At 43.7% G+C, this 17420-nt stretch overlaps 1 protein-coding gene across 4 annotated transcripts in view; it reads left to right on the plus strand.

The window, feature by feature from the left end:
• The window catches only part of LOC139368713 (helicase ARIP4-like), a 93676-nt gene that overhangs the window by 17905 nt on the left and 58351 nt on the right, over window positions 1-17420 (plus strand). Inside the window, exon 1 of one of the 4 annotated variants that reach the window (XM_071108000.1) lies at window positions 10411-10488. The exons of the other annotated variants lie outside the window; for them this stretch is intronic. Coding sequence (XP_070964101.1) covers window positions 10455-10488 — 34 coding nt within the window. The 5' untranslated portion in view covers window positions 10411-10454. Of the gene's footprint in view, window positions 1-10410; window positions 10489-17420 lie in introns of those variants that run through there. 4 annotated transcript variants of the gene reach the window in all.

Here is a 17420-nt window from a genome sequence, read left to right on the forward strand (position 1 = left end):
GTTGCATGTTGTTTTTGTTCAGTATAATAATAACAAAGTGCATTGACTTGTTTCAAATAGGTTTTTTTTAAGAAGCAAATCCATGTAAACACGAGTGCAAAGAATTGTGATCTCCCCTTTTATTTCATAGGCGTAAGACAACAGTAACATCCTTTTAAACAAACGGATGCATGAAACAATACAACCAATAAATTAAAAGGGAAAGAAAAGGTAAAACCAGTAATGGAGTGTAATACGATAGTGACATTTCTTAGTTTGATAACCTAATGTGACAATCCTCTCCAATCTGACATTTCTTAGATTGTGTACTAGACTAATATTTAGAGGTAATAACTTGAATGATAGTAAAGAAATGCTACTGATAATAACAGTGTAAAGGTAATAGGGAAGTATGCGCCAATTCCCCAGAACAATGACCGTGTACATTGGTCTGACCAATTACGGTAAGCTCAAATTTCAAGACCGTCACAGCCATGCCATCCTTAGTACACCACAACCAAGCAGTCCAACATGTGCTGTTGATACAGAATCTATCTGCGACAACTTGTCTGACAGAGGCCATGGAAGATGGAGCACTACACACACAGGAAGCTTAATGCATAAGAACATTTGCGACTTAAATGGACATATTCATCTGGGCTCTGAAGTTTCTTTGGTGCTCGTTCTACCTCCCTCCCTATTTCCTCTCCCTCGGATAATGGTCACAGACTGTCACCTATGCCACCTGCTCTGCACTGTTTCTGTCGCCATAACAACTGGAGCCTGGACGCTCGCTCTCTCCGCCTTTCTCTAAGTCGTGTGCGTACTTATATTCTCTTCCTCTCCCTGTCTTTTCTCTCCTCTACCAATCCTTTTGCTGCGATACCTTACCAACGCTCCCACAGGAAGTTCAGTTCCCACTTATCTTCTTTCTTTTCTTCCTCCCATTCCCCTCTCCCTCTGGTTCCCTTGTGCTGGTGTGAGAGCTCAGTCATGTAGCAGCAGCCCTATATGAGGTGCTATGTTTGTGCCCTCCACCTTCCCTCTGTGCTGTGGCCCTCCACCTTCCCTCTGTGCTGTGGCCCTCCACCTTCCCTCTGTGCTGTGGCCCTCCACCCTCACTCTGTGTGTAGTTCAAAACAACACTAACAGCCAGATGGAGTCAAGGGGGAAAAGTATATTTGGGGTAGCAGCTGAGGTTAGACGGACAGAGAGGTGTCGTGCCATAAGCAAAGCATAGAGTGACTGACTGTGTGAAGCTGAGGGACAGACTGACATGCTGCAGGCAGGGAGAGAGACCAGGGGAAAGGCAGGCAGGGAGACATGCAAGGGGGCAGTCATGGATAGAGGCTAGAGGTCGACCGATTAATCGGAATGGCCGATTTAATTAGGGCCGATTTTCAAGTTTTCATAACAATCGGAAATCTGTATTTTTGGGCGCCGATTTTGCCCTTTTCAATTTTTTTTGACAACTTTATTTACCGAGGCAAGTCAGTTAAGAACACATTCTTATTTTCAATGACGGCCTAGGAACGGTGGGTTAACTGCCTTGTTCAGGGGCAGAATGACAGATTTTTACCTTGTCAGCTCAGTGATTCAATCTTGCAACTAGCTAGCATTAAACTTATCATATAAAAAACAATCAATCAATCATAATCACTAGTTATAACTACACATGGTTGATGATATTACTAGTTTATCTAGCGTGTCCTGCGTTGCATATAATCATTGCGGTGCGCTGTTGCGAAAAAGGACTGTCGTTGCTCCGTGTACCTAACCATAAACATCAATGCCTTTCTTAAAATCAATACACAGAAGTATATATTTTTAAACCTGCATATTTAGCTAAAATAAAGGTTAGCAGGCAATATTAACCAGGTGAAATTGTGTCACTTCTCTTGCGTTCATTGTACGCAGAGTCAGGGTATATGCAACAGTTTGGGCCGCCTGGCTCATTGCGAACTAATTTGCCAGAATTGTACGTAATTATGACATAACATTGAAGGTTGTGCAATGTAACAGCAATATTTACACATAGGGATTCCACCCGTTTAGATAAAATACGAAACGGTTCCGTATTTGTTTTCGAAATGATAGTTTCCGGATTCGACCATATTAATGACCTGGGGCCTGTTGCACAAAACTAGGATAAGGGATTAAGCCAGGATATCTTGGTGATCCTGGCTCAATTGATCCGTAATCCGGTTGCACTAAAGATGGATAGGGGGCAGGAGGATATGTTATGGTATAAATTACCATGGAGATTTATTCTGTGGAGCTAGCCTGCTCCAGACCAGGCTAAATTCCAGGATCTATTTAATCTCATCCCTAATGTCAGTCAGCAGTCACCACAAATGGAAACCAATAGTTATTTCACTGCTCACTATACATTGTTATCACATATAACTAGACCCACTGTTATTTAAACGTTTGTGATCATTAATTTCAATGATTTTGGATAAAAAATGATTTTTAGATGATGTTGCTATCATTAGATAATTTACAGTTTCCCATAGACTATAAGGCTATATATAAAATGCTAGAATATTAGGGCCACAGAGGGGAAAAAAACACAAGTCATAATATTGTAACCAGTTGTTTTAAAGGAGGACAGTTGTTAAAATGACAGATGTGGGGCATTTCGTGAAATTGTACTTCAGTATGGTTTCATAAACAAAGACATGCTGATGTGCCAGAATATTAAGTATCACATTGTCATAAGTATCAAAACTGTAAAAACAATATGTAGCTTTTCTGCAGAAAGAACCAGCCTCATAAATTTATGACTTTATCTTTTTTCTTCAGTGTGGCCCTAGTACTCTGTCATATAAACAAATACACATTCCATATGAATATAAAAACACAATGTGTAACATTATGTTCCTTTATTGAATAAAGACAAAACAAAGCAGGTAAACCATCAGCTCCTTTCAAAACTGAAGTCACAGTGACTCTACAAGATGGAAAGCACAGAATCTAAGCATATTATACAAAATGATACATATACAGACCTTTGAATGTGTATAACACACCCTGCATGTCTGCACACTAAAATAAATGCAGGACAAATCCATACACATCAACTGAACAGACAAATGAATGGATGCAGTAGCCTCCCTGCAGCCTTGTATTACACACAGTATACCGCACAAACATCATAAGAGGCCAAATTCGTCAAAAAACGAACCCAAAAAAACCCAAATTCCTCTGCCACCGCAGGACATATTTAACCAAAATTGAAAGCACACATACTAACTAAAATAATTCAACACATATTGGTCCCTCAGCAGCCGACCACTGTCGTCATCAGGGAAGATTGCCGGATTGTCCCAGTCCATGGCTGGTGGCACTCTGGGGGCCCTCTCCTTCCTCAGGCAGGCCACATTGTGAAGGACAGCACAAGCCACAGTAATATCACATGCCCTAACAGGGCTGACCCTTAATTTGTGAAGGCAGTGAAAGCGTGCCTTCAGGAGGCCAAAGGTCATTTCAACTCTGGCCCTGGTCCTGGCATGGGCATGGTTGTAGGCCTGCTGTGCTTCCTGGGGGTCTGTGAAAGGTGTCAGGAGAAAAGGCTGGCAGCCATACCCCCTGTCTCCCAGCAACACACCAGAGAATTCACCTGTCAACACAAAATCTCATCATTACTACCTCATAAACACAGTGATATTCTTGACACAGCCATGATGGTTATAAATAGGGGTTGTGTGGCTTACCTTGTGATAGGCACTGATAGATTTCAGAGGCCCGAAAGATTCTGGAGTCATGGACTGAGCCAGGCCATTTTGCCACAACATTGCTGATCACACAGTCAGCATTGCAGACCATCTGAAATCATAAGATGAGGAATATTACACCAATCAATGCACATCACTGGCAATGCAGAGTGTTCGTCAATGGACAATATCAAAAAGTTATGTTCACCTGAACATTAATGCTGTGAAAGGATTTCCTATTCACAAAATCGGCCTCATGGGCACCGGAGGGGGCTTTTATCCTTATGTGTGTGCAGTCCACTGCACCAATGACATTGGGGAAACCTGTCACACAAAGTAATGAGTATCCTACTATGCGTTAACAGTTGTCCTGTAATTTGTAGATCCTCTTACCTGCAATCCTATAGAACTCCTCTTTGATGTCACAGAGTCTTCTGTGGCCAGGGAAGGAGATGAAGACATCTGCTAATGCTTTGATAGCCAGACACACACTCCTTATTGTGCGGCAAATTGTGGCCTTGTTCAGCTGTTCTGCATCCCCCACTGAGTACAGGAAGGCTCCACTAGCAAAAAAGCGCAAGGCCACACAAACCATTTGCTCCACACTCAGTGCATGGCTCCGTGCAGTGCGGTGCTTAATCCTGGGACCCAGTAGTCTGCATAGATACCTGATGCCATCTGCAGAAAACCTGTATCTTTCATATAGATGGTCATCAGGGAAGGCCAGTGGGTCCAACCGGTCCCTGAAGACCCTTTCTCACCTGAAGGCTCTCCTCAGCACAAGTGCTTCTTCATCCACCACATCTCGCACGAATGGGCATGCCATTGTCAGAGCAGAAAGGAACACACAATTTTGGGCCTTCATATAGGCTAGTGGCCACACCTGGTGCTGGGGGGGGTGGGCAAAAGAGGGCGATGCCTTATAACGATGACTTGGTTGTACTGATTGCTGGGAAAATAAAAAAAACCTTAGAAAGATGCCACCGTCCTGTGTGCTCACAATAAGAGCTCATATGTCATGGCTCACTTGACTTTACGAGAATATACCTAATTTTTATTTTGAGCTGTGTCATCTTCTTGGAGCTGGGGGAGGAAAGAAAAATAATGATTAATACATTTGTGTTACAGTTAGCATACAGTGTACATTGAAGGCATATCTCACCTCCCTCTCAAGTTTTTTTATTTCAAGGTCCAGTTTCCTAATTGTCCTCTTTTTTATTTCGAACTCCAGTGCAAGATTTTCCATCTTTTTCTTCTTGTACTGAATGTCTATGTCTGCCAGTTCTATTTGGCACCGGAGGTGGTTGCCATACAACTTTCTGATAGCTTGTGAGCTCTGTGAACACAATACAATTAGCGCAGCTGGAATTTGGCAGGATGTGGTGTCCTTTTATTAATACGCACTATGTTGCCAGGCTGGTTTTCCCACTGTATAGCATCTGGGTCCTGTAAAAGAAATTAGATTTTTTGATTTTGATGAGGACTCCTCACCATTGTAGAGTAAATAGTACTTTCACATGATACCTCATGCCTTCTGGAATCCAGAGAGATGGTCTCCTCCTCATCATCGTCTCCATCATGTGCTGTTGCTGCTGCACTGGGGCCTTCACCCTATCACATTTAATCGGATTCATATTGAAGCTAGTAGACAAGACATGCCAGGCCTACAGTATGCCTTTGATGGAGTACTCACTGGATCAGCATCGTCTGGTGCTTGTGCTGGTGGCTCTAACAGGAACACAGTGCTGCCAGACACTGCAAGGCAATAGGTAAACCAAAGTCAGACAGTCCAAATTGATTCAATATGAATGTGGTTGTATCCCATGTAGAGATGGAAGGACATACCTTGAATGAAGCGGGTGGCATCTTGGGAGGAACCTATGCTCGTCTCTTTCCCCCCAGGGATCCCCTCTAAGACGGGCCTGCCTTTATTTAGCTCCAAGGCCATGTCCTCTGCTGGGGTAAGGTCAGCCTTTGGTGACCCACCACCCGTGCCTTGTCTGTGGGTATTCTTTTTCACTGCTAAAACAGTACAGACAATGTGTGAGCAGGCACCTTCTGGGTACAATATATGCTTGTGCTTTGTTAAATATTAGTCAGGGACCATACCATTCTGCAGAATGTTCTTGTATTTGATTTTGACCTGCTGCCATGTCCGTTTTGGCCCGTTCATGTTTAATCTACACACACACACACACACACACACACACACACACACACACACACTTAATGGAGTCACACTGCAAAAAATTACTTGGTATTTTTGTCTTGTTTTCAGTAAAAATATCAAAAATTTTATCATAGCTTTATACAGTGTGATGGAGTTACTTTACACAATTTCACTCATATCTGCAGCGCATTTCAATAAAAAAAATTAACCGTTTCATAATTACAGTACAACTGCATTTTTGGAGATGTGAATTAAATATTTGAATTGTAATTGTGATGTTTCAGCGGAGCGGTGAGTGTGTAATTGTGCACTACTTACGCATTCAGGCGGTCTGCAATACTTTGCCACGCTTTTTCTCTTTGCTTTATCACTGTGGCGGTGTTGCCTTTCTTCTTAATTATATCTTTTACCTCCTCGTATGCCTCCATGAGGATTTGTGCTTCCGACGGGGAAAAGTACGCGGCTCTAGTTGCCATGGTAAATCAGTTAATCTGTGATCTGTGGCGGGGTCTATTTGAGTGAGCCGTGAGCGCGCACCTATCCAGGATTGGTTTCACCTGGCTTAATGAATCCGTGTCTGCTCATCCTGGCTTGGTCTTTGTGCAACCAATTAAGCCTGGACGCACATGTTTTGGCTTCATTGAGCTCAGCTGAGTCATTTATCCCGGATGTCTTAATTCTACTTTTGTGCAACAGGCCCCTGAGGCTCGTATTTCTGTGTGTTATTATGTTATGATTTGATAGAGCAGTCTGACTGAGCGATGGTAGGCACCAGCAGGCTCGTAAGCATTCATTCAAACAGCACTTTTGTGTGTTTTGCCAGCAGCTCTTCGCAATGCTTCAAGCATTGCGCTGTTTGTTTATGATTTCAAGCCTATCAACTCCCGAGATTAGGCTGGTGTAACCGATGTGAAATGGTTAGCTAGTTAGCGTTTCAATCGTCACTCGCTCTGAGACTTGGAGTAGTTGTTCCCCTTGCTCTGCATGGGTAACGCTGCTTCGAGGGTGACTGTTGTTGATGTGTCCCTGGTTCAAGCCCAGGTAGGGGCGAGGAGAGGGATGGAAGCTATACTGTTACACTGGCAATACTAAAGTGCCTATAAGAACATCCAATAGTCAAAGGTATATGAAATACAAATGGTATAGAGAGAAATAGTCCTATAATTCCTATAACCACAACCTAAAACTTCTTACCTGGGAATATTGAAGACTCATGTTAAAAGGAACCACCAGCTTTCATATGTTATCATGTTCTGAGCAAGGAACTTAAACGTTAGCTTTCTTACATGGCACATATTGCACTTTTACTTTCTTCTCCAACACTTTGTTTTTGCATTATTTAAACCAAATTGAACATGTTTCATTATTTATTTGAGGCTAAATTTATTTTATTGATGTATTATATTAAGTTAAAATATGTGTTCATTCAGTATTGCTGTAATTGTAATTAATTATTACAAATAAAATTTTAAAATCGGCTGATTTTAATTGGTATCGGCTTTTTTTGGTCCTCCAACTATCGGCGTTGAAAAATCATAATCTGTCGACCTCTAATCGAGGCAGGCAGGGAGAGGGGACGGAAAGGTGGCAGTCAGGGTGGCAGTCCTGCATGCAGAGGAGGAAGGCAGGCAGGGAGAGGGGCAGACTGCAGGCGGACTGTATGGGGCGGGGGGGCAGACAGACATGCTGCAGGCAGAGAGAGGGGCCGACAGGGTGGCGGGTCGGCAGGGTAGCATGCAGGGGGAGAGGCAGAGGGGAGGAAGGTGGGCAGGGAGAGGCAGACAGGCAGAGGGGACTGTATGGGGCTCCCCACCCCCTGGTTCCTGTGAAGTGGCACAGAGCTGCAGCATGTGTCAGGGAACAACAGGAGCCATTAGTCAAAAATGTAGTTTGAAGAATAGTCAAGGGGGTCTGAGAGCAGCTGAAAATAACCTGGAGACAAGACCAGGGGGAGGCTCTGTAGAAGGTCAAGGGTGTGTGTGCGAATGTGTGTTTTATGTATGCGAGACCATGGATATGCAGCCAGAAGTTCTAGTAGGTTTAAAGCACCTTGTTACAGCTCAGAGGGCCCAGGGCTGGTTCCTCTGCCCGGCAGAAGCTCCTGTTTCTGGGTCAAGTTGAGTGTGTGAGCTGTGTTTGTGACCTGGATATTTGGTGAGTGAGGGAGCAAAGGTGACGGGTGGGGGGGGGGGGGTGTATTGGTAAAGGCGACCGCATGCTTCCCAGCGGAACAGTTCGGTGAAGTTGGTGCATATATCATGACCACATTTTGACATCTGCTAGGGTTTTGTCGGCTGTTCGGGCACAGAAAAACATTTCTGGACGCAAGCCGAAGTTTATGCTCCTTCGTCGGTGATTGGTCGACAGTAGAGATTCTTCAGTAAAGTCTGTCATTCAACGAGAGCCGACTAATTTTTATGCACATTTTTTCATTTAGTAATACTGCACCAAGCATCTTAGTTGGATGTAAAATTTCGTGACTAAAACATCATAATGAAAATGTGAAAATTAACTCATGAAGTCTGTCATTATCTTCGATTAATTCTGACTTTTGAGGAAGAGTATACTGGCTACGGTGTCTCAAAATTGACAAACGGTACTATTTCCAATTTTTTTTCTTTTCTTTTTTCCCCCCAATTGTAGGTCTTTTAAGGGAGTATGCGAGCACACTCGTTCGGCTAGCCGAGTTCAGTTCGGTTGGCGCCTAGGCCCTAGACGAAGCATGCTGACTCCTTAAGGCTGTCATTGTCAAGAAATAGCTGCTCCCCATCAAAGACAACACCTCTTTTAAGAGTTTGTGTGTGTTTTTTTTGTATGTGTTTTTTTTTTTTATGTGTATGTTTCTGTGTGTATCTGTGTTGGTTGGTGGTAATAGCAGGGAAGTCTGTCTGTACAGCAGTAAACAAATCCAGCACATTGTTTTTCCCCTGCTTTTCTTTTGCTGTGTCACTCAACAGGAACGTTCTGATATGGATTTGAATGTTGTTTATCAGTGTCAATTACCCAGTTCATGCCCTCTTTCATTTGTTGAGACTGTTTATGTAAACAGAAATGTGAGCTAAGAGACTTGAGAGAAGTAAAGGCATGTCTATGGAGATGTGGTAAAGTTGAGCATGGGAGAAATGGCCTACTCTTTGGGATGAGAGAAGCTAGCAATCTTTATAGGGCTCCTTCTACCTCTTCTTTCCCCTCCTTCCCACCCTCTCTTGTTTCTAGCTCTTTCCTCCACAAGGGGAGGCTGGGGAGGGGATTGTAAAGATGTGTTTTTAGTGTGTGTGCAGCCTCCACGTGAGTGTTTGTAAAGTGATCCGGGTAAGGTGTGTGTTTGGAATGGTCCCGGGACCTGGCTCCACCACGTTGTTGAGCGCCCTCTCTTACTTTTCCTCAATCCATCTGTTCCTTCTGTCCGAATGAACTCTGAACTCTTACCTCCATTACCTAAGGCAGCCTCACTGAGGAGGGGCCTGCTGACTTCATGGCGACATGGGTGTCAGTTGGTGGGGCGACTCTCCCGGTGGAAGGGGTGTTTGTGACGGCCAGACAGAGCTGGGCTGCTTTCAGCCCCTCATTGTTTTATAATTGTCCCTTGTGGCTGTGGCTCTGCTTACAGAACCATGCTCTCAATACTCGAAGTCTGGGGCAGTATGGCAGAGTGGAGCTGACATAGATACTCTGGCTTGGCAAGAGGACAGAGATGAGACCCATTCTAGAGTAGGAGGATATCATTGCTTATACAGAGAGGTCATGGGTAAAAGTGTCTAAACCTGTTTTGCGGGTTTGAGGTCTTGGCTAGGAGGAGGTGGAATCTTGACTAAGGGGGATACTCGCTTTAGCAGTAGCTGAATAGCCGTGGAGGGAGGTTTCATACATTTTATTGTATTGTCTAGTTTTGGTCGTCTTTCTCTTCTCCATCCTTCAAGAGTGCATATGTTTAGACGTGACATGTCATTTATCATTTGGCCACATCTACCTAACTACATGATGAAATATTTCCATTGCTACTTTCGAGCGCCCCTGCCTGCAGTCTCTCCCCTGTTTTACACGGCACACAGGCTGCTCCTTCTGCCCAGTCGGCATCTCTGCTCTTACTCTCCCTCTCTTCCGTAGGATAGTGGTGTGCGTACATAGACAGCCCCCCTGACGAGGCCCCCAGCTCCAGCATGAAAGGTTATGTAATGAGTTTTTAGTAGAGTTTCCTGGTTGTCAAGAGCCTGACTCGACTCATATTGCCGCTTAGGACAGGGATGAGCTAGCGTACTGCCACTCACTCATCCTGTCAATCAGTTAGTAGGGGAAAAAAACTCCTCAGATAAACCGGTAACGCCAAAGACCAAAAGTAGAACAAGATGCCAGGTTCTGCCTTACAGCTTGTAGGCAAATACTTTTTTTCACTTGAGGAAGTGAGTTAGTGAGTTTCGGAGCAGACGGCGGTAGTCAGGCCACCTGTTCCCCCAGCCTCAGAGACCGGTAACAGAGAGAGTGAGAGAGACGACACAGAGAGAAGCGGCAAGCGGGGGGGGTAGCATCACCACCACACACCCTCTACAAGCTTTGGGACACTCCACACACCCCTCACAGAGATTCTAAGCATGCTGCTGCTGGAGGAGTCGGAGACCTTTGCAGGTAGGTGACCCCCTCAACCCTGCTGGCACCCTGATCCTCCTTGGTGGGTGGGGAGTGCCACTGACTCTTGGGACAGCAGCAGGTGGGGGTGACGTGATGACTGAGGTGGACACTTTGAGGCTGAATCAAGGATTACCGGAGAAAGATGTGTAGATTAATAATTTGTTGTTAGTGAGAAATCTGGATGATGATGAAGAACCAGGGTGTTTTTACATTGTAGTTCAGAACCAGGGTGTTTTACATTGTAGTTCAGAACCAGGGTGTTTTACATTGTAGTTTAGAACCAGGGTGTTTTTACATTGTAGTTCAGAACCAGGGTGTTTTACATTGTAGTTTAGAACCAGGGTGTTTTTACATTGTAGTTCAGAACCAGGGTGTTTTTACATTGTAGTTCAGAACCAGGGTGTTTTACATTGTAGTTTAGAACCAGGGTGTTTTACATTGTAGTTTAGAACCAGGGTGTTTTACATTGTAGTTCAGAACCAGGGTGTTTTACATTGTAGTTTAGAACCAGGGTGTTTTACATTGTAGTTCAGAACCAGGGTGTTTTACATTGTAGTGCAGAACCAGGGTGTTTTACATTGTAGTTCAGAACCAGGGTGTTTTACATTGTAGTTCAGAACCAGGGTGTTTTACATTGTAGTGCAGAACCAGGGTGTTTTACATTGTAGTGCAGAACCAGGGTGTTTTACATTGTAGTGCAGAACCGGGGTGGTGTTATACATTGTAGTGCAGAACCGGGGTGGTGTTATACATTGTAGTGCAGAACCGGGGTGGTGTTATACATTGTAGTGCAGAACCGGGGTGGTGTTATACATTGTAGTGCAGAACCGGGGTGGTGTTATACATTGTAGTGCAGAACCGGGGTGGTGTTATACATTGTAGTGCAGAACCGGGGTGGTGTTATACATTGTAGTGCAGAACCGGGGTGGTGTTATACATTGTAGTGCAGAACCGGGGTGGTGTTATACATTGTAGTGCAGAACCGGGGTGGTGTTATACATTGTAGTGCAGAACCGGGGTGGTGTTATACATTGTAGTGCAGAACCGGGGTGGTGTTATACATTGTAGTGCAGAACCGGGGTGCTTTACATTGTAGTGCAGAACCAGGGTGTTTTACATCGTAGTGCAGAACCAGGGGGTTTTACATTTGTCGATGATAACCAGGGTGTTTTACATTGTACTTACTGTCTGTGAATTTGAGTTGTTTTGCAACAGTGTTGTATAACGCTCCCTACTTATGCATCAGTTTGACACCAGCCATCCTTTCATTCAATCTGTTTCTCTCTCATTTGGTCTTTCTCTTTCATGTTGTTCTCTGTTAGGAGCGCTCAGATGTTTTATTTGATGTGGGGGCTCTTTGACCGTTTCTACGGTAACCTAAACAGGTGGCAGTGGGAGGATTTAGTGTTCGATGAAACGGTACTAGTCAGTCTGAATGGGTGCAGCACGAGGAACAACATATGGTCAACTACAACAACAAACATGTATTTATATACTATAGAGCACATCACATGAGGGATGTGGTTACCTTCTTCTAAGATTGTGATTTACTGGTAGCCTGTGTTTGTCTCCTTTCTTATTGAGCCATTGAGCTCATAGATTTCAACACAGTCTATTGACCCCTTAGTTATCCTTTATTCACGGCTGCAGTACTAAGACTTCTTTGGGTTGGCACATTGACCTCTCGCACATCGAATTTACACAGGAACCTTAATATTACGTTGGCAATTGCTGATTGTGTCTTTGTAAATAATCTGCTCTGGCTCACATGGTCTGTGTGTAATGTATACCCACTTGCGAAAGGTTAATCAAGCTTATTACAACTCCTGGTCAATGGTACTGGTAAATATTTTGTCCTGAGGTGAACCTCTGTGAAAGGTGACCTGAAGTCGCCCAGTGAACACGTGTTGCTGCTGTGATGCTGAGCGTAGGGGCTTCTCTGCTTTTCGTACACTGGACTGAGAGTTCTATAATCTCCTTACTGATGTAGATGAAGAGAGGGAGACCACTTCACTAGTGTGTTTTTTTTAGTGGGCCAGTGGCTCGCTCACCCTTTTGGATGTCTTCTTTTGGGCTCCTAGTGGATCTAAGGCCCTCAATCAGAAGCACTGCGTTTGTTTCTCCGACTCTGGCTCAGTGGTTTGTGGGATTTGTGGAATTAGTCATTCTAATTATGTGGTTTGATTTCCCACCTCGCTCTGGTAAATGTTCTGGTATGGCTGCCTGGGCGTGTTCTGGATTAGGTTCAGTTGGCGCAGTCCTGCACCTGCCTGCAGACCTGTTGTGTAACTCCGTGGGTCAGAGCGAGCTTCAGCAGCACTGTATGAAGTAGGAACATGACATACACACATATAGGCCAGGCTGCCAGGAAACGGGGCCTCTGAAACATTACACTCATGTAATTCATGGACCTGGATCAGACTTGGCACCAGTGTTGCATGGCCACTCCACTCAGATGACATGGATTCTGAGAGCTTTGAACGTTGTTTCTCAACTGAGTCCTCACATATTTGATCTATACCAATACCAACATTCAGTGTCTTGATGGTTATTTGACGAGTTGATTCAGGTGTGCTAGTGGTTGAATAGGTCAAGTTGGCAATGTGAAACGACTGGGTTAAGAAATGCTGGGTTAGAAAGTGCATTGGAGAAGAGGAAGTAACTTAACTCTTTCCAGATAATTCATTGTCTTAGTGGCACATGGAGACCATTGTTGTTGTTTACCAGTCAGTTCCTCTTCCTCTTGTTGTCATGGCGCCCCCTGGTATTCATCAGGGCACATCGCCTGTTGGTAATTGTCGGTCTGGTAATTGTCGGTCTTTGATAATCAGCACTACGCAAATGCTGATTCTCTGCCGTAGGAACGGTGTGACTTTAGCTAGGCACTGCCTGTAAAGCAGCGTTCCATAAACTACCAGGGTAACATCAGAAAGACACAGGGTTACACAAAGTGAAAGCGCCCCTACACCCCTCTCATCCAAGATACCCCAGAAGAAGCAGTCGGGGAGGGGGAGAGGAAGGGGGGGGGGAGAAGCGCTGCTTATGTAAATGTCAGGCTCCTTCAGGAAGCACAGTATACATACAAGTCGTGATTGTGAAAGAGTAGGATGTGAAAACATGGACTGCACTTTCCATGCTTCTGGAATTAATTAGGACAGGAAGTTGATGGGTAGTCAATGTGTCATCGCTGTGGTGGCCTTTGTGTGTTTCCCAGGCTTATGTAAAATAGTCTTTGTTGTGACTATTCCTATAGTGTTGCATGGAGGCCAACTCCCCTTTATCTCACTGGCTATTATGATTGGACGACTGCCATGGCTTGCTGTGTGTAAAGTGTCGTTGCCACAGAGTTAGTCCACTCCCTATCTGAGAGAGAATTTTTTATTTTATTTTTTTTTTAAATTATTCACTACCAATCGGAAGGAGTTTTTGTTTTCCGAAGTCCTGTCTTTGGTGAATGGAACCTAATTGTGTCCCCACTGTCTAGTGGAATGGTGCCGATGTCCTCAACTCGCCTGGTCAGAGGCACCTATAACAGTAGAAATCCATGATCGCTTGACGATATACACTCCGTTGCCAGTTTTAGGTACACACATCTAGTACGAGGTCGGACCTTCCTTATCCCCGAAACACCCTGAATTCTTCAGGGCATTGATTCTACAAGGTGTCGGAAATATAACACTGGGATGTTGGTCCATGCTGACGCGATGGAATCAGGCAATTGCTGCAGATACAAGTCTCTGCTAGGTAAAGCACCGCCTTATCTCAGCTCACTGGTCACCATAGCAGCTCCCACTCATAGCACGCGCTCCAGCAGGTATATCTCACTGGTCACCCCCAAAGCCAATTCCTCCTTTGGTCGTCTTTCCTTCCAGATCTCTGCTGCCCATGACTGGAACGAATTGCAAAAATCTCTGAAGCTGGAGACTCGCATCTCCCTCACTAGCTTTAAGCACCAGCTGATAGAGCAGTTTACAGATCACTGCACCTGTACTTAGCCTATCTGTAAACAGCCCATCTATCTACCTACCTCATCCCCATACTGGTATTTATTTATTTTGCTCCTTTGCACCCCAGTATCTCTACCTGCGCATTCATCTTCTGCCGATCTACCTTTCCAGTGTTTATTTTCTTATATTGTAATTACTTTGCCACCATGGCCTATTTATTTCCTTAACCTCTCTGATCTCCCCATCCCGGATCCGGGATCGTGAATACAGACTCAAGCTCATTACCATAACGCAACGTTAACTATTCATGAAAATCGCAAATGAAATGAAATAAATATGCTAGCTCTCAAGCTTAGCCTTTTGTTAACAACACTGTCATCTCAGATTTTCAAAATATGCTTCTCAACCATTGCAAAACAAGCATTTGTGTAACAGTATTGATGGCTAACGTAGCATTTAGCATTAGCATTCAGCTGGCAACATTTACACAAAAAAACAGAAAAGCATTCAAATAAAATCATTTACCTTTGAAGAACTTCAGATGTTTTCAATGAGGAGACTCTCAGATAGCAAATGTTCAGTTTTTCCTGAAAGATTATTTGTTTAGGACAAATCGCTCCGTTTTCTGCGTCACGTTTAGCTATGAAAAAACCCCTGTATCCAGGATTGTGTAAATCTATCAGCAAGCTCATTAGCATAACACAACGTTAACTATTTATGAAAATCGCAAATGAAATGAAATAAATATGCCATCTCTCAAGCTTAGCCTTTTGTAAACAACACTGTCATCTCAGATTTTCAAAATATGCTTCTCAACCATAGGAAAACAATCATTTGTGTAAAAGTAGCTAGCTAGCGTTAGCATTTCGCGTTAGCATTTAGCGTTAGCATTAGCGTTAGCATCCAGCACGCAACATTCACAAAAACATAAAAGCCTTCAAATAAAATCATTTACCTTTGAAGAACTTCTGATGTTTTCAATGAGGATACTCTCAGTTAGATAGCAGATGCTCAGTTTTTCCAAAAAGATTCCTTGTGTATTAGAAATAGCTCCGTTTTATACATCACATTTGGCTACCAAAAAAAATCCCCAAATTCAGTCCTCAAAACGCGAACTTTTTTCCAAATTAACTCCATAATATCGACTGAAAACATGGCAAACGTTGTTTAGAATCAATCATCAAGGTGTTTTTCACATATCTCTTCATTGATACATCGTTCTTGGACACATGCTTTCTCCCCTGAATCAAATGGTAAAGTAGAAGCAGCTGGCAATTGCGCACCGAATTCGACGCAGGACACCAGGCGGACACTTGGAAAATGTAGTCTCTTATGGTCAATCTTCCAATGATATGCCTACAAATACGTCACAATGCTGCTAAGACCTTGGGCGAACGACAGAAAGTGTAGGCTCATTCGTTGCGCAATCACAGCCATATAAGGAGAGAATGGAAAACAGAGCTTCAGAAATTCTGCTAATTCCTGGGTGATGCATCATCTTGGTTTTGCCTGTAGAATGAGTTCTGGGGCACTTACAGACAAAATCTTTGCAGATTCTGAAACTTCAGAGTGTTTTCTTTCCACTGTCAAGAATATGCATAGTCGAGCATCTTTTCGTGACAAAATATCGCGCTTAAAACGGGAACGTTTTTTATCCAAAAATGAAATAGCGCCCCTAGAGCTCTAACAGGTTAACTTACCTCATTTGCACTCACTGTAAATATACTTTTTGTTTTCTTTTGTTCTACTGTATTATTGACTGTATGTTTTGTTTATTCCATGTGTAACTCTGTGTTGTTGTATGTGTCGAATTGCTACGCTTTATCTTGGCCAGGTCGCAGTTGTAAATGAGAACTTGTTCTCAACTAGCCTACCTGGTTAAATAAAGGTGAAATAAAATAAAAGATTGGACGGCGGTACATTCATACTGCAAACAGCCCCTTCCATCTCATCCCAAAGATGCTCTTTTCGGATTGACCAGCAACAATGTTCAGATGTGCTGTGGCGTTCAATCGTTGCTCAGTTTGTATAAAGGGACTTATCTTGTGCCAGGAAAACATTCCTCACACCAGTACACCACTGTGACCAGCGTGCACTGTTGACACCAGGCAGGATGGGTCCATGGACTCATGCTGCTTATGTCCAACCCTGACTCTGCCATCAGCATGACGCAGCAGGAACCGGGATCCTTTGCACCAGGCAATGTTTTTCCACTCCTCAATTGTCCAGTGTTGGTGATCGCATTCCAACTGGAGTCGCTTCTCTTTGTTTTTAGCTGATATGAGTGGAACCCGGTGTGGTCGTTTGTTCCAATACCCCATCCGTGACAAGGATCTATTTATTTTTATTTTATTGAATATCCGAAACATACAATATACTTGCAGTGCACGTTGACATATCTCCCACCAGGCCAAAAAACGTGAACTGAACCCTCCAAGCTCCCCCCACAGTTCCCCAATAGCTGGACAACTAAAATCATAACAGCAATGCCAACTGTATATGTTTGTGTGCATGTATGGCGCTATTACATGTATGTGTGTTCTTGTATGCGTTTATTTGAATGAGAGGGAGTGTGTGTGTGCACAAACACCTGCACGGCATCAGCCTCAGGCAAACTGGCAATGACTGTAAAAACACTGCCCCTCAGTGTTTATTTATTTTTATTTTACCTTTTTATTTAACTAGGCAAGTCCGTTAAGAACAAATTCTTATTTTCAATGTTGGCCTACCGGGAGCAGTGGGTTTAACTGCCTGTTCAGGGGCAGAATGACAGATTTGTACACTGTAAGCTCAGGGATTTGTACTTGCAACCTTTCGGTTACTAGTCCAACGCTCTAACCACTAGGCTACCCTGCTGCCCCAGTGTCATTCAAACATACTTTTTATTTTTACTTTATTTTTTACTTTTATCTTTGACCATCATTCTATCTCTCGCACAGCAACTCCACTCCCACTTGTCTCCAATTCCACATCCAAACCCTC

Source organism: Oncorhynchus clarkii, chromosome 16 (genome assembly GCF_045791955.1).
Source record: "Oncorhynchus clarkii lewisi isolate Uvic-CL-2024 chromosome 16, UVic_Ocla_1.0, whole genome shotgun sequence".
In the NCBI taxonomy this organism is placed as follows: domain Eukaryota; kingdom Metazoa; phylum Chordata; class Actinopteri; order Salmoniformes; family Salmonidae; genus Oncorhynchus; species Oncorhynchus clarkii.